This window comes from Eucyclogobius newberryi, unplaced genomic scaffold, assembly GCF_026437365.1.
Source record: "Eucyclogobius newberryi isolate DKJ021-1_F unplaced genomic scaffold, fEucNew1.0.hap1 SCAF_20, whole genome shotgun sequence".
Classification (NCBI taxonomy): domain Eukaryota; kingdom Metazoa; phylum Chordata; class Actinopteri; order Gobiiformes; family Gobiidae; genus Eucyclogobius; species Eucyclogobius newberryi.
Window position 1 is genome coordinate 21,471,007 of NW_027315835.1, and position 24,110 is coordinate 21,495,116.

Below are 24,110 nucleotides of genomic sequence, written 5' to 3' on the forward strand. Positions count from 1 at the left end.
CTGCAGAAGTTCTCTGATAACTCTGCCGTCATCGGTCTCATCACAGACGACGATGATGCGGAGTACAGGGGACTGGCGCAGGACTTTGTGGCCTGGTGTCAGCGGAACCACCTCCTCATCAACGCGGGAAAGACCAAGGAGATTGTGGTGGATTTCCGCAGACACCCCACTGCCCCCTCACAGTGAACATCCAGGGATGGGACATTGAGAGAGTGGACTCATACAAGTACCTGGGTGTTCATCTGAACCACAAACTGGACTGGACTCATAACACAGACGCACTGTACAGGAAGAGCCAGAGTCGGCTCTACCTCCTGAGGAGACTCAGGTCTTTTGGAGTGTCAGGGCCACTCCCGAAGACCTTCTACGACTCTGTGGTGGCATCAGCTCCTGTACGGTGTGGTCTGCTGGAGCAGCAGCATCACAGAGAGGGAGAGGTCATCAAGAAGTCCAGCTCCGTCCTGGGCTGCGCTCTGGACTTGGTGCAGGAGGTGGGGGACAGAAGGGTCCTGGCTAAATTCAAATCTATACTGGACCATGAGTCCCACCCCCTGCAGGACACTCTGTCCGCTCTGGAGAGCAGCTTCAAGGTTGAATGGACGATTTTTTTGGCCCAAATATGAGTCTTAGTCCTGCCACGTATCAATCATAAAACGCACCTATCGCTCACCTGCTGCCGCGTGTGGCTCATCCCACGTTTCCGCGTGTCTAAGCGCATTGATCTATCATAATATAGTTCCCTCAGTGTACGGGGCAAAATGAAGACAGATAAAGACTGACTCAGAAGAAGACGGAAAACTACGGGAGACGAGAGATGCGATGCGATCTGTCGCGCTAATAAACAAACGCACGTGTGTGTTGTATCAGTCCACACGGGGGAGTGCGCATCCGCACTTCCACCTGAGTTCTCAAATCACCAAAAAATCGTCCATAGCGTCCTTTAAGTGAGAGACTGAAGCTGCTCGCTGTGTGAAGGAGAGGTTTCGCAGGTCTTTCCTTCCTGCTGCTGTCAGACTTTATAACAAACACTGCTAGCCCTGAACATGTGCAATACCGTCATATTCATGTGCAATTACTGTCGTACTCACACGCAATGTCACATTCATGTGCATATAACTGATGTAAATAGTGTTTATTTTACCATTATTATTATTTTGTCTTACGCTAGCTGTTTTTATTTATTTTATCTTTATTTTTCCCCTCCACTCCTTATTAAGAAGTGAGGTTCTGTCTATAGTTTTTTGTTTATAAGAGTTTTGTTTATAAGAGTTCTTCTATTAAGAATGTTTTTTAAACTTCCTATAAGTCATCCGTCCTTTTCTTCTGTATCTACCTGCCCCCATGACCCCCACGTGTGGACAATAAAGTAATACGTTTTTATACATGTACTTATCAAAAAATAACAGTTGTGGTCATCGATTCTCCGTAGTAACCGCTGACAGACACACACAATGCTCAACAAACTTCTGATGTCCTACGAGTATCAAGACAGCTTGGATACAGCTTGAATTGTCGAATTCTGTCGTCAGAGTGCTTGAAGCCACAAAGTACGCTTTTCACACGTCTCAACGGGAACTCTGAAGAATGAGAAGTTGTCTTTTTGGTATGAGTGACACCTAAGTGTCTACATGGTCTAGGAGCCTACGTGGTCATTCATGGAGATTATATTAATTCATTGACGGTGCCTACCTACACAGCGGTTTGAAACCTTTTCAACCTTTGACTTTATAGTCTCTTAAATTCTTAGGTTAAATTCAGTTTGATTCACTTAACTCTTTTTGAAGTGAGAAATCGAGTTATTTTGACTTTGATTTTAGTGTCCCAAATAATTCCTTAGTGGCTAATTAACTCAAGTGAAAAGTGATATCTGATTTTATCAAATCTATATATTTAATTGATGAAGAAAAATTACAAAACTTTGTTAGACATCGTCACATATAAACAGAATCATCAGGATTCAAATTTGCTATTGTCAACTTCATATTTTACATGTTGCTTAAGAGATGTGCATGCTCTAAATCTTAGGATATAAATGTTCAGAGTTGCTACATTGCACAATAGAGAAGAAGGCAAAATAGGATGAAAATAACAAACAACTCTTTGGTGTGGTATGTGGGCATAGCAAGATTTTACCAGTAGTAAAAGAAAAGGTGGAAACCTGGTCGTAGAGGGGTGAAAAGTGTCCACTTTCCTTAATTCACCCTGTAGTAACCAGAAAAATGACGAGATGAATAGGCCTAATTGTAAGCGCTTCACATGAAAATTTTAAGTTCGTCAAGGCAGTTGTGTACCCCATTATTTACTGTGTGTTTTCAGACTTCGATTCTTGCTAACACACTCTGTGTGGCGCTGCAAACTTCTCCCTGGGTGAGAGTAGACCAGGTTTCAGGTCAACTCTTGCATTCCTTTTTGGAGCAGCCTTGTGGTAGCCATGTTCCTTTATAAAAGATTGTTTTGTTTGCCTTCCACTCATCAGGCACTTCAGACCTCAAAGTGCAGCCTTCTTTCGCCGTGCAACAGCAGTTGGTTGTACACCTTTTCGTTTCAAAGTTGACAACTTGTTTTTCCTGTTAGTACTAAAGGAACTGGCTGCATCACAATATTTTCCAAATGTGTGCAATGCTGAAATCAGAGCCGAGTCAGTCTTCAGTTTCTGTGAGCTTGCAAGGAAGGATTTGACAGCCGGTAGGAAAGTGGTTGGGTCATTTTCGACTTTACTCATCAATGAGTTGCTAAATGTCATTAAACTTTCTTTCACCTCTTGAACCTCCGAGCCCCCATCAAGAGAATCATTTAATGATGTGGTCTCGGCTGTGGTTGGTGACGAGACAGCACCATGGGAAGTCACTTGCACATCAGCACAGTTGAGTGGGTGATTGTGAATAAATCTCATGTTCACGATCATTGGAAATTTCGGGAGATGACGATCGGTTGACCTGTAACATTGAAAAGTTTAATTTTAACTGATATGAATGCCCACAGACCACTAACTTTAGAAGAAGCTACTGAAATATGCAGTTTTTCAGGTTCAAGTTATTTGATAGACGTGTTACTCAAGTCCATTACCTGGTTCTTTTTATTCCTGTGCGCTTTACGACTATCGTCATTGTGGCCTTGCACTGTGTATCCTTTGATGATGGGCGGATGTTCTCCAAATCTTTGCTATATGAGCGCCGTGTGTTATGCCGACAACGGAGGTCCTCCTGAGAAGCAGAAGGTCATAGTTCATTTTTAGGCAATAACAAATCATTGCAAAATATTGATTTCTTCTCCTAACGAGGTGAAGATGAGGTGAAGATTTTTGAGAACATTTGATAGAAACTCCAAGAGAATATGATGAAAAATGAAGAAACTCCTACACTGTTAATAGAAAGGGTTTTACAAGTAGTCATTGTATTGACATGACTTGTTGGAAGGAGTGAGCTAATTCAAAACTAATTGCTGACCTTTCCAATTAGAAAAATCGTAAAAACTAACTTTTTCCTTGTTCAGGGATGCAAATGAGGAAGGTGGGATGATTTTAGGTGTACTAGTTGAATTACAGTGAGGTTTTACTAGTGATTGGCCAGGTGATAAAATAAAACCACATCTTACTTACTCTGAATATGACCTTCTGACACACATGGGGATATGTTTTTGACAGTCGAAGGATGGTTTTAGAAGTCTCCTGGAACTCCCTCTTCCACTTCATTGCCTCTTCCTTGGTTCCAATAGGAAGTCGTAAAGTTGCTGAAAACCCATTATCAGATGGATGGTCCTTGAAGCAACACAATCGAGACTCATATTGAGATGGTATTATGGCCTGTAATTAAAAAGATGATTTCATTATAAATCTAGTTACAATGAGATTGCCTATTGCTAGGCTTACCATTTAAATGGCAGGAAGTTCCAGAAGACATTTGCCTTTCATGCCGCCATCAATATAACCAAACACTTTATCTATTTTTGATAAACCTATATAAAAAGGCCTAAAGTATCTTCAGATATTTTTCTACCAATGATTTCAATTTAGGAGAAAAAATTATTAAAACATGTCTGCTGACACTGTAGACACTGTATTGGCTAAGGCAATTATTAGTAAGAATTAGTAGAAGACCATGTCACTTGTTTTATCCAATTAGGTCTATTTAGCTATTATGACTCTAGTATGATAGGGCTATCCTACTTTTACGAGCTAGTTAGTAAGCCTATTGTAATTTGCAAAAACACAGGCCTTCTGTTTTGCTACCAACTAGGCCTACTACTACGATTATTGTTATTTCTTTCAATTCTACTCTAGTAGTAGTAGTAGTAGAGCGAGGGCAAGGCCAAGAAGGCCTATAAAAATCAGATAGATAACAGTTAACTTGGCTAACTTGAAACTGGTAAATTAGGACTAGGTCTAAGAAAGGCATGAACGCTGTTTATTTGTATGTTACTCACTATTTTACGCCCACAAATCACCATTGAGCATGCACTCCAGGTTGTCCTCATGTGGTAATTACCTTCAATTGCGAGAAATTTGGGTCAGCAGTTGATCTATTGTCACACGCACAGCGGTCGCAAAGCTCAAGCATGACAAGTGCAGCCATTTGTAACTTCTTCTTCTAATGAAGTTTTATGGCGGTTGGCAAACTTTAAAAAGCGCATTACCGCCACCTGCTGTTGCGAATATGCTAGTTCTAAGTGCTCATACCATGGCTCTACTATAATCAGGGCCGGCCCAGCCTACAAGCGAACTAAGCAGCCGCGTAGGGCCCCGAGGCGTTAATAGGGCCCCCAATCTGGCAACCCGTCTTATGAGAAGTGCAAGCGCAGCGTGCGCCACTAGTGTAGTAGCGCTGCTGGCGCGGCAGCGCACACAGCGGTAACATATAACACACAAACCGCATTTATTTGTAATGACAATCTGGCAACCGAGACACCAAACCTGCGCTGATTGGTCAACTTCATTGTGCGCGAGCAGAACGAGAGCAAAACATAAACACAACAGAACGTGGTCCTCATGTCCAGAAGAATATATCTCCTGGTGCCGAAAAACGAAAGAAGAAACTTCTTGACGATGTAAAGAAACTGCAAACTCAACAACACTCACCAGGTATTGAACTTCTCTTACAAAGAGACGGTTAATGCTGCTGTTTGAAACAACACGAGTCTGTCACGTTAGTTTGCTCAGGCTGGAGGCGACGAGAGCTCTGCCCCGCGCACAATATGTGTCTGAATGAAAGATAATAAGTTTAATATTTACACCAGCCCGGTAGTGTTAGCTGCAGGTGAGGCCGGTGAGGGGCGTCTATGCCCCGGTCACTAAGAGGCGGAGATCCGGTCCGGACGAGCGCCGCCTGGTCCAGAACCTCTGACGTGAGACTTTGGAGTGAACAGTGTGCGGCCCCTGTCCCGGGCCCCTGTCCCGGGCCCCTGTCCCGGGCCCCTGTCCCGGGCCCCTGTCCCGGGCCCCTGTCCCGGGCCCCTGTCCCGGGCCCCTGTGCAGCCTCAGTCAGAGATGAGCGGTTTGAGTTTGCGTTCCTCTCTCTCACATCACCATGTGTGAGATCAATCGTGACTCGTGATGTCTGTTTTACTTTGACTTCTTAAAGTGCAATGAGAGGAACGTAAAGGTGCAGGAGTCCAGTGTGTGGTGTTCTGATCAGAACAAACATTTATATTGTAATTCACTTTTAATAGAGCAATAAAACATTTCAATTTATTTAAAAAGCATCATTAGACTATTTGTTATAAATTATAATAAATTGATAGTGAAAAATAACTGATTACGTCTGTTATAGAATAATACTATATATTTTTATACAAAAGTGGCAAAGCTGCAGAAACACAGTCTCTTCACTATAGCTAAGTTTGGACCTTCACTTCTAGTTCTGTTCATTCTCTGGGAATAACATGTTTGCACTGTTTTATCAGTGTTAATTGTTAATCAAGCAATGCTTATGCCATTTGTTTAATTTAATATAACTTGTTTTGTCACTTTGGCAAGAAGGAACAGTTGGGAGCAGTAAAAGATAAATTAGTAAGGATAACTATTAATTTTACATTTTCAGTTAAAATGAATCAATTTGACCATAATTATTTTTCATAGCCAATATTGTATTGAGTAATTAAGTACACTAATGTATTAATAACTGGCTTTAATCATTTTCTTCTGGCACAGTTTCATCACATCATCATTTTATAGCATTACAACCTCAACATTTTACTCTTACTTTAGCCGGCTGGACCGCATTAAAATGCACCAGAAGACCCAAAAAAGGTCTGAAAATCTCCCCCAGACCCCCCCTGTTCATTAATTTAAACTGCTAATGTGGCTGTCGACCCTTAACGCCCACAAATACGCCCAAAAACATATCTGGGACGTGTGTTATTTGTACAGGGAGTAGAGGTGATGTCAGCGGAATACCAAGTTGCATTGTGGGATTTAAGTTATCAATATTTGAGCTTGTGAGGCGCTGAGAATAAACTAACTGGCAAACGGATGCCCTGGAGTTTTGGTGAACTTTGTTTGCGTTGAAGAAAGTTCCATATGTGAATTGTTTACTGACAATGGCAATAAAACTGATTCTGATGACGTGGTTAGGGGCCCCCAAAAATGTTTTCGCGTAGGGCCCCCTGAAGGCTTGGGCCGGCCCTGACTATAATATGGCTCATACTAACAATGTGTGAAAAAAGAAAAGCAAAACAAAACCATGTATGTAATTCGCTGATCAGTTCTGATCGCAAAAGCTCTCATTAAGCGTGTTGTTTGGACCTTCCCCAGTAATAACATCCACATTTATGAATCTTTTGGCAGCATCTAGGACCATGTCAATTCTGCCAGACTTCTTTTTTAGACCAACTGAGCAATTAAGGATCATTGTAATAAACGCCAAGAAACACATGAATGACGTAGTGACTGCGCGCCTTCTGCTTGTGCACCTTGATTGGCTGAGAAATATACGGTGTCGGAAGTATCCTATGAAACAAAAAATTGGCCAGCGGCGCTGTTGCGTGCTGCTTCCGCACGAGGTTTGAGGCTAGACCATAATAGATCCATAATAGATCTATGTAATATATACCGCGTCTTGGAAACAACAGGAGGGTGGGGTGAATGTGCGCATGCGCATTAAAAAAATAAAAATACTCCCTTGAGTTCTCAACTCGAAAAATCCTCAATTATTCCTTAAGACCGTGACCTTTCAAGTCCTAGAACTGGTGCTATATACGCACGCGCGCGACAAACACACATTTGGTGACAAAATTGAATCTTAAAAAAATAAGGAAATAAACACATTTCTTGTTTAGACCAAATGGCAGAAACAGGTGGTCGTTTTGACGTGGGACAACACTGCCACTTCGTGTTAGCAGCAGGTAAAACAATCCTGAAGTTACGTGAACGTTTTAGAAATGATCAGATTATAACTAAAATCAAAAACAAGAGAATATTCAGCACACAAACGCATGCTTTTCTTTAGGATAAAGAAATCCCAGAAGCTACTGCTATACTTAATGTTTTTTTAACTTTCAATTACACTAGGTGAACTTTATTATTCACATTTAAACGAGATGGCCAGTGCATGATTGCTTACTGATGAAAATGCCTTACATAAATGTTACAAATGCAGTAAAAAAGTAAATGTTCTAATTATAATTACAGGTGATTATTAATTAAGTGAACAAAGGCATGGTTATTCCATTTCCTTTAAAAAATAAAAAAAATTCCAAGGCTTGAATTTTGTTTTTTATTGCAGGCTGGTTGGTTACATAAGGGACAATTTTACAGGTTTTAAGCACATTTTCAAAAGTTTATTTGTAATGGTATCTTAAGTGAATAATACTGTCAAAGTGGGCAAAATTAACTTTGTCAAATGTGTACGATACCAACTTTTTAATAAAATCACAACATCTGGTCGGTTTGGTCATGAAGTCATCGTCTTATTAGTTGAACTCGACAGTGTATCTTGAGAAGAAATTATCCAATGGATATCATAGTCCAAATGCACTTAAGTATCTTGAACACCTGACTTAAATGAAGTTAAAGCACCAAAAACATCCTCAGGGATGTTCACTGTAAAACCGGTCACTGAGTAAACTTGTAAAATGTCTAGAATGAAGGAATAGAAATAACTTCTGCAGCTTTACAATTAAAACTCTGTAGAGGATAGTGAAAAAAGGCTATTCAACTCTTGGTAAACCTAAGATTGCCTCCTCCGTACTCAGGGGGTAGTCATCAGAGAAGAGGAATCCCAACAGCTGCATTCCTCTTAGTCCATCATCGCTCCACCCTGGACCTGAATGTCATCGTGGAGGACCCTCAGAATGACTTTGAGGGACAAGGAGCACCCTGCCATGACAGCGCTCAGTTTGGTCTCTCTCAGATATGCCTCTTCAGTTCTCCATCCCCTGAGACTTGTCTGCATGTTTTATGGTGAAGGACTAACGCTTTCCTTTGGCTTCATCTGCTTCTTTATCTAAAGAATCCAAATAGAAACAGTCTACTGTTATAATAAACTCTGCTGCTGATTCATATTACCCCATTGTTATGATTAAAAAAGAAAAGATTATACCCTTCTTGACTCCTTCTCTCTTCTTGGCCGCATCCTCTCTCTGTTTCTTGATGATGGCCAGTCGAGCAAGGTCAGCTTTGGCCTGGTCCGTCTTTCCCTCGAGATGAAGCTTCATGTAGCGCTCCTTTGACTTCTGCTTCTCTATCTCCTCTCTGGCACAATGTATGAAGAGAACATTTAATGTCAAGTAAACAAAACATGACGCATTCAGTTCAATTTGATTTATTTTTGACACATTACACAAGAGGTTACCTCTCTCTGCGCGACAGTTCCTTTGGTGCCTCAACATCTACTTCCGCCACCTTCTTGCTCTTCTGAGACACGCGATTCGGGTTCTCAATTTCAATAAGGCCCTCTACTCCACTCCTTTTCCTGTTCTGGAGACAAATGTTGATCGTTATAAAAAAATGACTAACTCATACATTGCCAGATCTTATTTGGACAAACTAGAAACCTCATACATAATGTTTTCACAACACTGAAAAAAACAAATTATTCAATGACTTCATTAGTGAATAAACGTCATAGTTTTACTCACTTCAGATTCGTCTTCACTGCTACTCTCTTCCTCAGAATCTGAACCTTCAGCCTTCTCTCCTCCAGCAGCCTCCTGACACAAAACAAACACCAGTTTAGGATTACTTATATTGGGGTTTATCAGAAAAACAGGTAGATTTCCAAACCATTTCTCTCTGAACGCGCATTTGACGGTCTATCTCCTCTGGGTTGCTGAATTGCTTTCCTCGGCCTTTATGACCCTTTTTCCCTGAAATTAAAAGGTTTCCATTATTGTGCGGCAGAAGACAGTCTCCGTCATGATGATGTTCAGTCCACAGTCTGCGTGTTACAGGATGAATGTGGCCCATAGAGACCATGACATGTTGGAAAAGGGGAGGTTAGTGACTGAATGAGCCGATCTGAGGTTCCAATCTCGCTTACGCTCTCTTAGTTAAACCAAGTCTCTTTTTGTGTTTTAAAACAAACAGACCAGGCGCCATTGCTCAAGACAGTGTGCTAACACGTTTAAATCCAAATTTGTAACATGTAGACACGTTTGAAGCACATGTTGAACACAAAGTCCAAACATTCACGAGTAGAGTAACTTCAGTAATGACCGGTTTGTACACGAAGGCTAAACATGTGAAAGTTCAGCACTATTTCATCAGCTAGCTACACGGGCTAGGTTAACGCCATAGGTTTACTCTTGTTAGCTACATACCGGTTGTACAATTACACATTTATGATATACAGAGAATACTTACCACCACGCGGCATAATTGACACTCAAGAGTTACACGATTACCTAAAAGAGGAGTTATTAAAGAGTCAAATGAAGTAATAAAAACACACGGCTTGTCGCTCCCGCTCGTGCCGTAGCGCCGCAATCACAGGAAATGAACTCCGCACATGCGCATTTGTGTGTTCACTTGTGCCGCAGCAGTCTTCAGATTTTATCTTTATTTTAAAAACTCAAACATTTGGATTGAAAAATATTGACACTGGATAACAAATGTTGTTGTTGCTTTTAATGATGGCTGGCAGTCAACTGCAAAGGTGCGTTTACCGCCATCTACTTCAGCGGTACCCTGGATAACATTTCAAACATCATTGACAACTAGATCACGCTTCTTCTTCTTCTTCTTCTTCTTCTTCTTCTTCTTCTTCTTCTTCTTCTTCTTCTTCTTCTTCTTCTTCTTCTTCTTCTTCTTCTTCTTCTTCTTCTTCTTCTTCTTCTTCCTCTTCTTCTTCTTCTTCTTCTTCTTCTTCTTCTTCTTCTTCTTCTTCTTCTTCTTCTTCTTCTTCTTCTTCTTCTTCTTCTTCTTCTTCTTCTTCTTCTTCTTCTTCTTCTTCTATTGCTTTGAAGCAATGATTACATCTCTCTCTTGTTTCTTCTTCTTCTCAGCAACAGCAATAAAGTGTAAAGAATAGAGTAGATGGCGGTAAATGCACCAAACGTATTGTGTAAAACACATACTTTGAAGACGTACAACTACAACAACAATATTCCTTGCAGAAAGCAGTCTGTGTGAGGGTGGTAGACCCCCAGTGATTAAAGTGGACACTCTCATACTGTTTCACCATGCTCTGTCTTACTGACAAACTTTACACTGTAAACTATTAGGGATAATATTACACACAAAAATCACATTAAAAATATCTACTAAAAGAACCTTGAATGACGTGAAATGGTTTTCAGAAGCAATACTTTGCAGTTCTAGTACCGGGTAGTTCCCTGTGCCATGATCATTGCATGACAAAAACAGTTTACATTACAGAGTTTGCAGACACACTCTGTAATGTAAACTAATGTAAACTTTTGAGTTGTCATTCAGAAAATAATGTATTACGCAGTCACTCAATAACAAAACAATCCATTATCACAATCAGAAAAGGTTTATTGCCAATATCAGTGCATAAAAACAAACTATGAACTTTCCTCATTCATTCATTCATTCTAATGTCATTTTGTATTTAAAATAATGTAAAACTGATAGGTTATCCTGTTGAAACTATTACAAGAATCAGCATTGTATACAAATTTGGAAAAACTGCCCAGACACAGATCTGTTGACCCTGCCTGACAAGTCCTCCTGTTGAGCTCCATTGAATCCTTTATTTGAGCTTTTCAATTATTATTGTATTTAACTGCTCAATGTGCTATAATTGCTCCTCTGGGACAAATGACGTGATATTTATTAACTGAAAACATACACAAGCCTCAAGAATGGTAAAGAACATTTCAGTCCCTTATGTTCGATGAAGCTTTAACTCTTCCAATTCCTTCTCTTTCAGGTGATATTGTACTGTTGTCTCTGTGTGCTGAAAGAAGAAAAACCATATTGTAGGTTAACGTAATAACAAATAATCAGATGTGAAAGGAAATCAAACATTTTACCATGTCCATGAGAATTTCAATCTTTAATTTCAGAAGGTTGTTTTCTTCTTCTAATTGTGCATTTCTTTTCTTGAGTCTCTGCATTTCCTTATTTGAAACGGTTCCACCAGACTCTTATCAGTCAAAAGAGGCATTTCATGAAAGATTTATTACACTCCGGTATTAAATGGTTAAATAGTGGTCTTAATCTAGTTTTTTACCTGTTATCCACTGTCCATCTTCAAATTTCCAGGTTTGACCTCCTATGTTCATACAGGGTGGCCCATATTCAGTGCCTAATTCTACTTCTCTCGTTGATCTGTCCAACTAGAAGAGAAAATGAATAAATGTGTTAAAACATCACATCAAATAAAAATGTAGCTACATAATGAAATCATAATAAATCATGCTTTCTGACCAGTAAAAAGTGAATGTTTAAACTTACTGTGTGGAGGCTTGAAAGAGAGGCAGCTTTTCGAGGTGGCGTCTTTTTCGGACTAAATGTGCTTCCAAACAGCGGCATCCTCAGTGACCTTTTAAGATCCTACAACATATATTACATACAACCATGTTAAATCAGAGCTTCAGAATGAGCACCGTCAAAGCGCAAAGACAAAACATGAAGCGTCTACAGCTGCTGGTTGCTACAGTAACTGCGCTAATGCTAAGTAGCTAGCACTACTGGCTAGTTAGCATACACACTCCTCATACCTGAATGCCTGAAAGTATTTGAAAATGGTGGTTGCTTCACTTGTTCGTAACTTGTTCAGATAATTACCTCCATTCGGACTATTTATTGTAAATTCCTGATTTACAGATTCCTTTATCCTGCTTCATCCTCACCCACAAATACACTTCCCTTGCGCATGTGCGACTACGGGGTATATACAGCTGGAAATCTCACCAGAATTCAAGTTTAGAAGAAGGTTTTTCATTGTGTGCGATTAGCCAGGATTTATAAATGGGTAGAAATAATGTTGAGATCGGAACAGTTAATGCACAGTCAAGACCGTGCAGATGGAAGGTAACGTTCCATCGGTATCCCCTTACTAATGGAACGATCCAAAACTCGTTACTTCATTACCATGGTGACGCGTCACGGAAGCACGTTAATTCGGTCTTGAATTATTAGATCTGTGTGAAGTTTCTCCCCCCATAAGAACATCAAGAGAAGTCATACAAAGCAATGGAATGTATATGTATATAATGATTACTTTTGCTTTTTACTTTTATATATGAAAAAGGCCACGTTTCATCTTACGTAGCCCCAGTGGCCTAATGGATAAGGCACTGGCCTCCTAAGCCAGGGATTGTGGGTTCGAGTCCCATCTGGGGTGGTCGTTTTTGTTTCTTTTAGAGTTGGTGTAGATATTAGACTATGCTTTGCGTCACACGTTTCAAGATTCTAGATTTTTTTCTTACCCGTTGTTTTTTCTGAAGCCGCGAAGAATGAAGACATTCAGACAAACGTGCGTGTTTCTCAGCGCATTGGTGGCAGTGCAAAGTTACAGTAAGGCTTTAAAATCTCCAACATTATTATACCGCATATGTGTTAAGATTAAATACAACAAAAATAAACCATCTTAATTGATTTTGAGTTCGGTGAATGTATGCAAACAAATTAGGCTTACTTTAGTTGTCTGCTTACTTTAGTTGTCTGCTTACTTTAGTTGCTTACTTAGATGTCTGCTTACTTTAGTTGTCTGCTTACTTTAGTTGTCTGCTTACTTTAGTTGTCTGCTTACTTTAGTTGTCTGCTTACTTTAGTTGCTTACTTAGTTGTCTGCTTACCTGCTGCTAACTTGCTGTGATTTGCGCTTAACCTTTTTCCGAATTCAAATAATCAATGAAAAAACATGCATTCTGCTGATTCCTTCACACACCGACAGGGTCATATGTTTGTAATAATAAACCAATAATAATAAAATAATAAATTGAAAATATGACCTTATATAATATGTGTTATCTAACTCCATCCTTTGTGTTGCAGCAGAGCTCAAAGAGGCCACCGTGTATTGGGACGCGGCCCAGAAGAGCGTGGTCCTGAGGGAGGGGGTGATGGAGGCTGACGGAGGAGCCTATGGTTACTTCAATAACACCCTGCTCCTGACAGGATGGAGTGTCCTGGAGATTTGTGCTGGATGTGGGAGAAAGGCAGAAAAGGAGGATGAGACCACCTTATTCCTGGCAGGATACCTGGAAGGGTTCCTCACTGCTGAGTAAGTGTCAAGTGTGGGGAAAACTAGTATTAAGGAAAATGACTGCTGATATTATGCCCTATGTGAGCATACTGGCATTTGGAATAATCAAATATAACAATTAACCCAAAATATATGATTGAATTTCCTATATTTTTGGTGACTTGGAAACTTAAAGAGAGAAGGATTAAGATGAAATGATCCTGATTTGAGTTCAAGGCAGTACCCATTGCGTAGACATTTTTACTTAATTTTTCCACCTAATTTGTTCCACAGGCAAATGTCCAGCCACTTCTACAATATGTACCCACAGCTCGTGAAAGATGAGACTGTGTTGAACTCCATCAAACGATTTTTAAAGTAAGCTTTAACAGCATCTGGTTTCATTTCAATGTTTTTTTTTTCCCTGAGTATATTATTCTTTATGCAGTAAACAGGAGATATGGGCCAGAGAGCAGGTGAAGCTGAGGCACAGCACTGACCCCCTGTGGCAGCACATGGCACTGATCCTGGCACAACTGGATGGTCTCCAGGCTGGAGCCGCACAGTGGGCCAAGAGCAAACAGAGAGAGGTCTGTGAGTGAAGAAGTGCTTTGAGGCATGTCACACGTCCCCTTCATCTGTGTCCCTCCTGTGCCCCCAGCCTCTATCAGTGTTCTCCGTCCAGCTCCTGAACAGCATCGGTGACCTGCTGGATCTGGTCCCAGCTTTCACCCCTCGTTCCAACTCCTCTGGGTCTGCTGCGTTTAGGACCACAGGGATGGGCCACTGCACCGCTCTGATAAAGGTCAAGCTTACACTTATACTAAATCTAGTGCTTTAGCTTGAGTGAAAGGTAATAAGCCGCAGCTGCAGAACCGGAGGGAGCAGGATGCACACTATCCTTCCTTCACTCGCACACTCCACTACGAGAATTATGATTTTGTCTTGAACTCTGTGGCGGTTTTTATATGAATACAACAGCATGAAAAAACAGAACAAGAACAAACAGAACAAGATCAGAGAGAGCAAAATCAAATTAAAAAAAATGTCAGTTCGGCACATGTCTCCCAATGGATGGATCCCATACACAGGTATCCATTAATCATCTCAATCGCTAGAGTTCTACGTCCGAGGTACCTTGTTTTAAAGTCAAATGGAATATTTGACTTTATGATTAAGTGACATCAGATACTAAATGCTAATGGTTTTTGTATTTTTAACACAAATCAAGCTACACATTTGAAATTCTAGTGTAAAACTTTCAGTTAGCTTGCTTTAGTATTAAAAACAGGTGAAAAATACCTTATGCCTCAAAATTGAATTTGAGCAAAATAAACAGTAATATTAGTATTTTCACAGTAAAATCTACACATCAAGCTTTTAAAAAGAAGTCCACTTCACTTTTCCTCCATTTTGGACATTTAGAATGTATTTGTTCTATTCATCTATTCACCAAATCTCATTTTGCTCCTCTCTGTCTCCCAGGTTCTACCAGGCTTTGAAAACCTTCTTGTTGGCCATTCCAGTTGGTACACTTACGCTGCCACCATGAGAATCTACAAACACTGGGATTTTAGGCTCTCTGACCCATACTGTGCCACTGGGAAGATGTCCTTTAGCAGCTACCCAGGTACCAAATAACGGAGCATTTTCTTTTTCAGCAAAGACCATTTTATGTGTATGTTGACGCAGCCCTCTGCCTTGTCTCTATGAAGCAGCTTGTCATGGTGAATTGTATTCCCCAGCCAAAAGTGCCAATGCGCAAAGAATTGCCATGAGATGCAGGCAATCGAAAACCTCTTATGGTTTCATCGTTATCACAACACAAGTGGACTCAAGCATGGCACTATTTTAGAAATGCACAGGCCAAGGATATCGCTTGACTACCGTATATGAAAATTATGAATTATTGTTTTTGTGCTCTGTGGCCTCTTTTCAAGATTCAGCATCATATTTTGCAGTCATTATTCCTGCCTCATAGCATAATTTCCTACACTTTTTTAACTAAACAGTTGAATTATTGTTTTGTTTCTAGAGTCATGTTGAGTTATATTGGAATTGTGAACAAGTGTGAATGGTTAAAAACATACACTCATGTTGTATTAAATACATAAATGACTGAAGTGGTGAAGCCCAAACAGTGAAATAATATTTTCTCAATATAAACAATTCATTTTAAACTTGTTTAGTCTCACTGGTGAAGAGCTGGTATTAAATCAATGGGAGCACAAACTGGTCATGTTCTAAATATTGAGATTGTATTTTTATTTTTCATTTTAATTGTCACTATTATACCATTATATACTGATTTATTATGTTGACACTATCTAATAGATTTCTAGACCTTTAATATGAAACCAATTTTATCAAATCAAAAATTTAAATATTTTTATACTGATTCTTAATCTAAAATGATTCACATATGATTATTATTGTTGTAGAGTAGATTAAGTTTATATTGGATATTGATGATTACAAAACAACAAACATACAGAGATATAACGTTACCAGAAAAACTGAAGATAAAAGCTGATATTTACATTTGAGACAGCAGAGGCAGATTTAATTTATATTAAAATGTGTTGCAGTTGGAGTTATACTGTGAGGCCATCTGACTGAGCTGCAAGCAGGGCCGGCCCAGCCTATAAGCGAAACTAAGCAGCCACGTAGGGCCCCGAGGCGTTAAGAGGGCCCCCTAATCTGGCAACCCGTCGTATGCGAAGTGCAAGCGCAGCGTGCGCCACTAGTGTAGTAGCGCTGCTGGCGCGGCAGCGCACACAGCGGTAACATATAACGCACAAACCGCATTTATTTGTAATGACAATCTGGCAACCGAGACACCAAACCTGCGCTGATTGGTCAACTTCATTGTGCGCGAGGAGAACGAGAGCTAAACATAAACACAACACAACTTGGTCCCTGCGTGGTCCTCATGTCCAGAGGAATATATCTCCTGGTGCCGAAAAACAAAAGAAGAAACTTCTTGACGATGTAAATAAACTGCAAACTCAACAACACTCTCCAGGTATTGAACTTATCTTACAAAGAGACGGTTAATGCTGCTGTTTGAAACAACACGATTCTGTCACGTTAGTTCGCTCAGACTGGAGGCGACGAGAGATCTGCCCCGCGCACAATATGTGTGAATGAAAGATAATAAGTTTAATATTTACACCAGCCCGGTAGTGTTAGCTGCAGGTGAGGCCGGTGAGGGGCGTCTATGCCCCGGGTCACTAAGAGGCGGAGATCCGGTCCGGACGAGCGCCGTCTCGTCCAGAACCTCTGACGTGAGACTTTGGAGTGAACAGTGTGCGGCCCCTGTCCCGGGCCCCGTCCCGGGCCCCTGTGCAGCCTCAGTTAGAGATGAGCGGGTTTGAGTTTGTGTCCCTCTCTCACATCACCATGTGTGAGATCAATCGTGACTCGTGATGTCTGTTTGACTTCTTAAAGTGCAATAAGAGGAACGTAAAGGTTTATGCGTGTAAGGTCCATCAGCCAATCACATCGCAGCATTATTTCACACAGAGTCCAGTGTGTGATGCTCTGATCAGAACAAACATTTATATTGTAATTAACTTTTGATAGAGCAATAAAACTTTTCAATTTATTTAAAAAGCATCATTAGACTATTTGTTATAAATTATAATAAATTGATAGTGAAAAATAACCAGACATATTATTATTACGTCTGTTATAGAATAATACTATATATTTTTATACAAAAGTGGCAAAGTTGCAGAAACGCTGTCTCTTCACTATAGCTAGGTTTGGACCTTCACTTCTCGTTCTGTTCATTCTCTGGGAATAACATGTTTGCACTGTCTAGTTTTATGAGTGTTATCAAGCAATGCTTATGCCATTTGTTTAATTTAATATAACTTGTTTTGTCACTTTAGCAAGAAGGAAAAGTTGGGAGCTGTAAAAGATAAATTAGTAAGGATAACTAATACTTTTACATTTTCAGTTAAAATGAATCAATTTGATCATAATTATTTTTCATAGCCAATATTGTATTGAGTAATTAAGTACCATAATGTATTAATAACTGGCTTCAGTCATTTTCTCCTGGCTCAGTTTCATCACATCATCATTTTATAGCATTACAGCCTCAACATTTTACTCTTACTTTATCCGGCTGGACCACATTAAAATGCAGCAGAATACCCAAAAAAGGTCTGAAAATTTCTGGGGGAGGGCCCCCAGACCCCCCCCCCTGTTCATTCATTTAAACTAATGTGCTAATGTGGCTGTAGACCCTTAATGCCCCCAAATACACCCAAAAACATATCTGGGACGTGTGTTATTTGTACAGGGAGTAGAGGTGATGTCAGCGGAATACCAAGTTCCATTGTGGGATTTAAGTTATCAATATTTGAGCTTGTCAGGTGTTGAGAATAAACTAACTGGATGCCCTGGAGTTTTGGTGCGCTTTGTGTTGAAAAAAGTTCCCATATGTGAATTGTTTACTGACAATGGCAATAAAACTGATTCTGATGACGTGGTGAGGGGCCCCCAAATTTTTTTTCGCTTAGGGCCCCCTGAAGGCTTGGGCCGGCCCTGGCTGCAAGTATTTATTATTGTAGTCGAATTCCGGAAACATTTGAGATTTCCTTAATAGAATCTATTTTCCTAGCACGTTACATAAGATTATTAAAATAATCAATTTCGCTAATATCGGGACTTCAGACATGACACGGACAGCTGTGTCCTGTAGAAGTTCTCTGACGACTCTGCCATCATTGGACTCATCACAGACGACGATGATGCGGAGTACAGAGGACTGGAGCAGGACTTTGTGGACTGGTGTCAGCGGAACCACCTCCTCATCAACGCGAGGAAGACCAAGGAGATGGTGGTGGATTTCCGCAGACGCCACCCCACTGCCCCCTCACAGTGAACATCCAGGGATGGGACATTGAGAGAGTGGACTCATACAAGTACCTGGGTGTACATCTGAACCACAAACTGGACTGGACTCATAACACAGATGCACTGTACAGGAAGAGCCAGAGCCGGCTCTACCTCCTGAGGAGACTCAGGTCTTTTGGAGTGTCAGGGCCACTCCTGAAGACCTTCTACGACTCTGTGGTGGCATCAGCCCTCCTGTAGGTGTGGCCTGCTGGAGCAGCAGCATCACAGAGAGGGAGAGGAAGAGGCTGGACAGAGTCATCAAGAAGTCCAGCTCCGTCCTGGGCTGTGCTCTGGACTCGGTGCAGGAGGTGGGGGACAGGAGGGTCCTGGCTAGATTCACATCTATGCTGGACCATGAGTGTCACCCCCTGCAGGACACTCTCTCCGCTCTGGAGAGCAGCTTCAGTGAGAGACTGATCCACCCTTGATGTGTGAAGGAAAGGTTCCGTAGGTCTTTCCTTCCTGCTGCTGTCAGACTTTATAACAAAAACTGTTAGTACTGAACACTCGTAATACTGACCTAACCTAATACTGATGTGCAATTCTGTCATATGTGCAATTGCTGTTGGAATTCATGTGCAATTCATGTGCAATTACTGTGAAATTCATGTGCAATCTATGTGCTGTCGTGACACATATTCATGTGCAATTGCTGTCGTGATCACATGCAATGGTATTTATTTATTTATTTATTTATTTGTCTATGGGAGTTTTTATTTATTTATAGGAGATCTTCTACTGAAAGTGTTTTTCAGACTTCCTATAAGTGATCTGTTCTTCTGTATCTACCTCTGTATCTACCTGCGTTGCACCAATGAAATTTCCCCATGTGGGACAATAAAGGAATATCTTATCTTATCTTATCTTAATTTGAGTAGCCAATTACTCACAATGAATGTAATCAGTCCTTACTGAGCAGTTTATTCATTTAATTGCACTCACAGATACTGAAAAACAATATCACAATGTCTTTATGTCTTTAAATGTGTTTATTAGGAGCTGTACAGTTTGCAGTCTTTTTTTTGATCATTTAACTACCTGTTTAGATTGACAGATTCCAAGGCCATATCACAATCACACGTTACTCTTCCACATGTGTCTGTGCAGGCCTCCTCTCCTCTCTGGACGACTTCTACTTACTGGGGAGCGGACTGCTGATGACGCAGACCTCCATCACTGTGTTCAACTCGTCTCTCTTCTCGTCCCTCAGCCCTCACAGCCTTCTGGCCTGGCACCGGGTCCGCCTGGCCAACACCCTGGCCCGCACCGGCCAGCAGTGGGCGCGCGTCTTCGCCAAATTCAACTCAGGTACAGAGCCAAGAATCTCCCAAGAATGAATACGTCCCGATAATGATATCTAGACAATATCTTAACAATTCAAGAGAAAAGTGCTCGAACGTGTCTTTAAATGTATTGGTTCAGGTTTAAGTGTCAGAGAAATGTGAATAGACTGTAAAATAATAAGCATAAAAGTAAAGAAATTTTGCTTCATTTTTCTTAAACAATGTTAAAATGTATTTAGCATGTCTTCAAAACAGCATTCACAATATTATCGCTGAGGTAGAGACAAGACATGATAGATATTACAAAAATAGAAATGACAATGAATAGGTAATTTGTCATCTATTCCGTTATTAGATTCTAAACGATTCAAGTGGTGCAAAATTGAAAAAATATAGTATATTTGTTCAGTCTGTTTGTATTTTCTGACTATATGATCACATTTACAGATAAGGATAAATCCAGAAATTACATAAAAGTGCAGCACCTTGATTTCCAAACAGTGTGCCTTGAGGTATTGCCAGTCCAATATGGATTCACACATGGCTTTTATTAAATAATGTATCATTCTGGAGTGTACTTAACATATTTCCGTATCGAAAAAGAAAGCAAAACAATCACAAAAGCCAAATTGAACAAACCAGGCAGTCACACTGACATTTTCAGCACGTTATACACAATTTTTTTGAACTAAAATTCTGATTTGATACAGCTTTAGATGGTGTGTCGTGGAACCAAAAAAGTGTGCCGCAACTCAAGAGAGATTGAAAAACACTGTGGTGTAGCCTATTGATATGGAGGTCTATGGTAAAATAAGTTTACTATTGAGCTCTTATATACATTTAAAGCTGTTATATAAAGTAGGCATTTAAAAATAAAGCACATATCTCTGTGATGAGAAATGAGCAGAGATGAAAGGGAAAATTCCTCACCGTGGAAAATATTTAACTAGACAATTTTCCATACAGAGATTAGACAGCTCATCCAATATCCATCCCTCATTGCTCAGCACTTGTGTGTTAATTATTAATTTTGTGTCATGTTGCTATGGCACCCCAGTGAGAGGACAGAGTGTACCAGAGCCTTGAGACCCCCAATCACCCAACCAGATGTTCCACAAGTTTGAAATGTGGTCTAATATTTCAGGAAGACTATCATATCAACTCATATATTGTAGCTAATCAGTAAAAACACAAGCAGAGAGTAGACACTGCTAAGAAGGCAAACTGAAGGAAATCTGAAATTGAACTGGTTGATTTTTGCTGTTTAACTGCCAGATTGCAGATTTGTGGACCTGGTTTATGGTAATTAATGTAATTACTGGATTTAATCACATGAAACTGGTACAAATTTGACTAAATCTATCAGCATAAAAAAATAAAGGGAAATAGATGTTTAGCTTCAGAAAATGGTGCCATAATTTGACACCAACTAGTGTCAGTTTAAAGGAATGTAATGTTTTTAAGTTTTATATGGAGCCCCCTATCCTCCAGCTAAAATTATGAGATTATGAAAATCCAAAATTAGACGAATCTATTGCTGTCCAGCATCGTGTAAATTATTTCTCACACAATTTCACCAGCTGTTCTCCACAAAGTGCATGTGAAAGTTGGTTTGGGGCAGTGGTTTTCAAATTTTGTATATTAAAAAAACGTGATGTAAAGTGCTTTGACTGTCTTGAAAGTAGAAAAGCGCTGTATAAATGTGACTCTTTACCATTTAATACTATATGACCCAGGTCAGCTGGACCTATGAAAATCTAATAAAATGCCTGAAAAATTATTGGAAATTACACCTGTTGTCTAAACAAAATTTCCTTGAAGAGGGCCCCCAGACCCCCCTATCATTAAGTGTTTTAACATATCCTACCATCCCGCTGGTTAATGTTTTATTCAATAGGATTCAGGCCAAACAACAAACGACTTATTTATATACTCACCATATTATCGCCTCATATCGAACAGGTACATACAACAGCCAGTACATGGTGGTGGACCTCAGCAGGATCACTCTGCGTCACAGCATCCGGGACGGGGCTCTGATTGTGGTGGAGCAGATCCCTGGCAAAGTTATGCACTCAGAGCAAACTGAAGCTTTACGGCGAGGTGAGGCGGCACAATGTTAGAAAAATATCATATGTGCAAGGTAGACCATGTAAAATATGCATTTTATATTACTAACCCTCTACAATCACGATGAGACCTCGTGCCACAAAATCTTACTCTATAAATTTGTGAGAATGTTTAAACCTCTAATTCAACAAAATAAAGGTATTTTCATATAATTTATTTATCAAATAATAATTTCTGTGACATTAGAGGAGATATCATTGAATTTCCTAATGTGATGTCATGATTCATATAATCAGGAAGTAAAATATAAATTTTTAAAATGTCCGAACTGGGAAAAAAATTGTCTGATCCAATGAAAAGTTCCACAATGAAAAGAAAAATGCACAATATATTCACTATACACTAAGTCTAGTCTCGTTCTTTTGGATCAAATGCTGTGTCTTGTCTCATCTTGTGGGAATTGCATGAATAGCACTGAACATTTCAAATTACTTTCCAAAAAATGATTGTAGAAGCTGTCATGTGTCAATCTTCATTCAAAAGTAATAATTGCATTTTAAGATTTTAATAATTGCATTTAAGAATACTGTTTTGTCATGTCACCCCACACCACTAGATGGAGTCACAAGCTATTACGCTTTGTCCCTGGTCTCTTTACCAGGTTATTGGCCATCCTACAACATTCCATTCCACGCTGAAATCTACAATCTGAGTGGCTTTGGTGTGATGTGGCGGAGGTTCGGTGAAGACTTCTCCTATGACCTTTCACCTCGAGCTAAAATCCTGCGCAGAGATCATGCCAAAGTTCACAACCTGGACTCACTCAAACACCTCATGAGATACAATAGTATGTATGATTACTGTTACTTTCTGAGATGTGAAGCGCCAGTCGGAATCACAACAGTTTATTTCAGATTACAAAAGAGATCCGTACACAAGAGGACATCCGTGTAAAACCATCTGTTGCCGTAACGACCTGAGACAGAGGACGCCGCGGCCAGGAGGCTGCTATGACACAAAGGTACACTTTACATTATGCACTAGACTGGTTCCTGATACAAATTAAATTCATTGGAATGCAAATTGAACTATTTCTGAATGCAACTGAATAGCTAATTAGTGGAACCACAGATGTTTTTTTTTTTTTTCTAGATTGTAGATGTTTAAATTTAAGTTGGTTTTGGTAAATGAAAATTACTCTACCGCTACTATATTTATTTTAATTGTATTTTACTGTATTTGTTTATTTAATAGATGTTGAGAGTCTATATATAAAAAAAAAATATGTTTTTTTTAGCATATTTAGTTTGACAATATTACTCTTGACTCCTAACAAACAGAAAATATAGGTTTTGTTATATTTCTGGTAAATCCACTTTGTAATGTAATGGATGTCACATTCGATGTCAGTCTAGATGTCAATGATTTATGAAGTTGTATTTGGTTTAGATGCCCTTTTAAAAGCTCCTATGCGGCACAGCAAATGTCATTAGGGCAGTGTGAGAGGACAATAAAGCGATTACAAGTGTGTCTTCCCTCTCCGCTGTGGTGACGGTGCAGGTGACGGAGTTCCAGATGGCTCTCCAACTGGTCATGGAGGCGGTGAACGGGCCCACGACACAGGGGGGTCTGCAGCCCTTCTCTTGGCAATCCTTCAACCTTACAGCTCACCACGGACTGCCACAAATCTATAACTTCAGCTTTGTGAGAATTAAGCCCTTACTTGTTCGGCCGTAGAACAATATTATGCCACAAGCCATCTGACATTTATAGTATTTTACCAACTGCATTAGATTCAAATGTACTGCTTGTCTCTGTCTACTCCTTCCTATCCAATTTGTCATGTATATTAGGATGATTTACTCAGGAAAGTGAAGCTAGCCCGTTTAAGTAACCAATAATGCAATTCTACAATACAAAGACCAAGGGTATAAAGATGTAATAAGTTGCGTTGAAGGCAAAAAAGGTTTGGAGCTTTTAAAAACTGGTAAGTTCTCTTCTATGCAATATTTACTCAGGTTTAGCAGAGTTCAGAGATTTTTTTACCCCCACAGGGAACCTGGTCTGCAAATCAGCTCTGAGCTAATATGGCATCAGTTGCACTTTAAACTGTAACAAACTTGTTGTTGTTTGACCCTGTGAAATAAACATATGCATAAAAATACCGGAGCCATGGCAAGGTGCTACATATACAATAGTATAATATTAATATAATATAAAATTATGGTATATGATAGAATAGAATATAACATAATAC

General features: G+C 39.9%; 4 protein-coding genes and 1 non-coding gene across 6 annotated transcripts; 2 read left to right on the forward strand and 3 right to left on the reverse strand.

The window, feature by feature from the left end:
- Nucleotides 1-1,938: 1,938 nt before the first annotated feature.
- Nucleotides 1,939-4,571, reverse strand: LOC140368776 (uncharacterized). Its single transcript, XM_072455836.1, has 4 exons — nucleotides 4,485-4,571; nucleotides 3,599-3,802; nucleotides 3,067-3,203; nucleotides 1,939-2,936 (listed from the first exon to the last, which is right to left on the reverse strand). Exons 1-4 carry the CDS (start codon nucleotides 4,569-4,571, stop codon nucleotides 2,489-2,491), a joined length of 876 nt encoding a protein of 291 aa, XP_072311937.1. The 3' UTR covers nucleotides 1,939-2,488.
- A 3,795-nt stretch (nucleotides 4,572-8,366) lies between these two features.
- On the reverse strand, nucleotides 8,367-9,939 carry pdap1a (pdgfa associated protein 1a). Its single transcript, XM_072456193.1, has 6 exons — nucleotides 9,797-9,939; nucleotides 9,218-9,300; nucleotides 9,073-9,144; nucleotides 8,787-8,911; nucleotides 8,535-8,686; nucleotides 8,367-8,438 (listed from the first exon to the last, which is right to left on the reverse strand). Exons 1-6 carry the CDS (start codon nucleotides 9,807-9,809, stop codon nucleotides 8,404-8,406), a joined length of 480 nt encoding a protein of 159 aa, XP_072312294.1. The 5' UTR covers nucleotides 9,810-9,939; the 3' UTR covers nucleotides 8,367-8,403.
- Nucleotides 9,940-11,073: 1,134 nt separating this feature from the next.
- cby1 (chibby 1, beta catenin antagonist) lies at nucleotides 11,074-12,308 on the reverse strand. 2 transcript variants are annotated; one of them, XM_072456117.1, is made up of 5 exons: nucleotides 12,121-12,293; nucleotides 11,855-11,953; nucleotides 11,631-11,736; nucleotides 11,431-11,543; nucleotides 11,074-11,354 (listed from the first exon to the last, which is right to left on the reverse strand). In XM_072456117.1, exons 2-5 carry the CDS (start codon nucleotides 11,930-11,932, stop codon nucleotides 11,283-11,285), a joined length of 369 nt encoding a protein of 122 aa, XP_072312218.1. In that variant the 5' UTR covers nucleotides 11,933-11,953; nucleotides 12,121-12,293; the 3' UTR covers nucleotides 11,074-11,282. The 2 variants fall into 2 exon arrangements, with proteins under 2 accessions (XP_072312218.1, XP_072312217.1); XM_072456116.1 differs by having other exon boundaries at nucleotides 11,075-11,354; nucleotides 12,188-12,308.
- A 365-nt stretch (nucleotides 12,309-12,673) lies between these two features.
- trnar-ccu (transfer RNA arginine (anticodon CCU)) lies at nucleotides 12,674-12,746 on the forward strand. The gene has a single exon. It is a non-coding gene; the product is annotated as a tRNA-Arg (tRNA).
- Nucleotides 12,747-12,911: 165 nt separating this feature from the next.
- plbd1b (phospholipase B domain containing 1b) lies at nucleotides 12,912-23,871 on the forward strand. Its single transcript, XM_072456113.1, has 11 exons — nucleotides 12,912-12,919; nucleotides 13,400-13,628; nucleotides 13,884-13,967; nucleotides 14,038-14,179; nucleotides 14,251-14,394; nucleotides 15,075-15,219; nucleotides 19,608-19,808; nucleotides 21,746-21,886; nucleotides 22,515-22,700; nucleotides 22,768-22,874; nucleotides 23,414-23,871. The coding sequence occupies exons 2-11, from the start codon at nucleotides 13,468-13,470 to the stop codon at nucleotides 23,588-23,590; spliced, it is 1,488 nt and encodes a 495-aa protein (XP_072312214.1). The 5' UTR covers nucleotides 12,912-12,919; nucleotides 13,400-13,467; the 3' UTR covers nucleotides 23,591-23,871.
- Nucleotides 23,872-24,110: the final 239 nt, after the last annotated feature.

Excerpts from the sequence above, each read along its gene's own strand:
- LOC140368776 (XM_072455836.1), bottom strand. The coding sequence starts at position 4,571 with ATGGCTGCACTTGTCATGCTTGAGCTTTGCGACCGCTGTGCGTGTGAC. Across the intron at positions 3,803-4,484 it reads CAAATTTCTCGCAATTGAAG|GCCATAATACCATCTCAATA; the intron begins GTAATTACCACA and ends TTTTAATTACAG. Across the intron at positions 3,204-3,598 it reads GTCAGAAGGTCATATTCAGA|GAGGACCTCCGTTGTCGGCA; the intron begins GTAAGTAAGATG and ends TCTGCTTCTCAG.
- pdap1a (XM_072456193.1), bottom strand. Across the intron at positions 8,912-9,072 it reads GCAGTGAAGACGAATCTGAA|AACAGGAAAAGGAGTGGAGT; the intron begins GTGAGTAAAACT and ends ATTTGTCTCCAG. Across the intron at positions 8,687-8,786 it reads GAACTGTCGCGCAGAGAGAG|AGAGGAGATAGAGAAGCAGA; the intron begins GTAACCTCTTGT and ends ACATTGTGCCAG.
- cby1 (XM_072456116.1), bottom strand. Across the intron at positions 11,544-11,630 it reads AGATGGACAGTGGATAACAG|AGTCTGGTGGAACCGTTTCA; the intron begins GTAAAAAACTAG and ends TTGACTGATAAG. Across the intron at positions 11,355-11,430 it reads TTGAAATTCTCATGGACATG|CACACAGAGACAACAGTACA; the intron begins GTAAAATGTTTG and ends TTCTTCTTTCAG.
- plbd1b (XM_072456113.1), top strand. The coding sequence starts at position 13,468 with ATGGAGGCTGACGGAGGAGCCTATGGTTACTTCAATAACACCCTGCTC. Across the intron at positions 14,180-14,250 it reads CCAAGAGCAAACAGAGAGAG|CCTCTATCAGTGTTCTCCGT; the intron begins GTCTGTGAGTGA and ends CTGTGCCCCCAG. Across the intron at positions 14,395-15,074 it reads ACTGCACCGCTCTGATAAAG|GTTCTACCAGGCTTTGAAAA; the intron begins GTCAAGCTTACA and ends TCTGTCTCCCAG.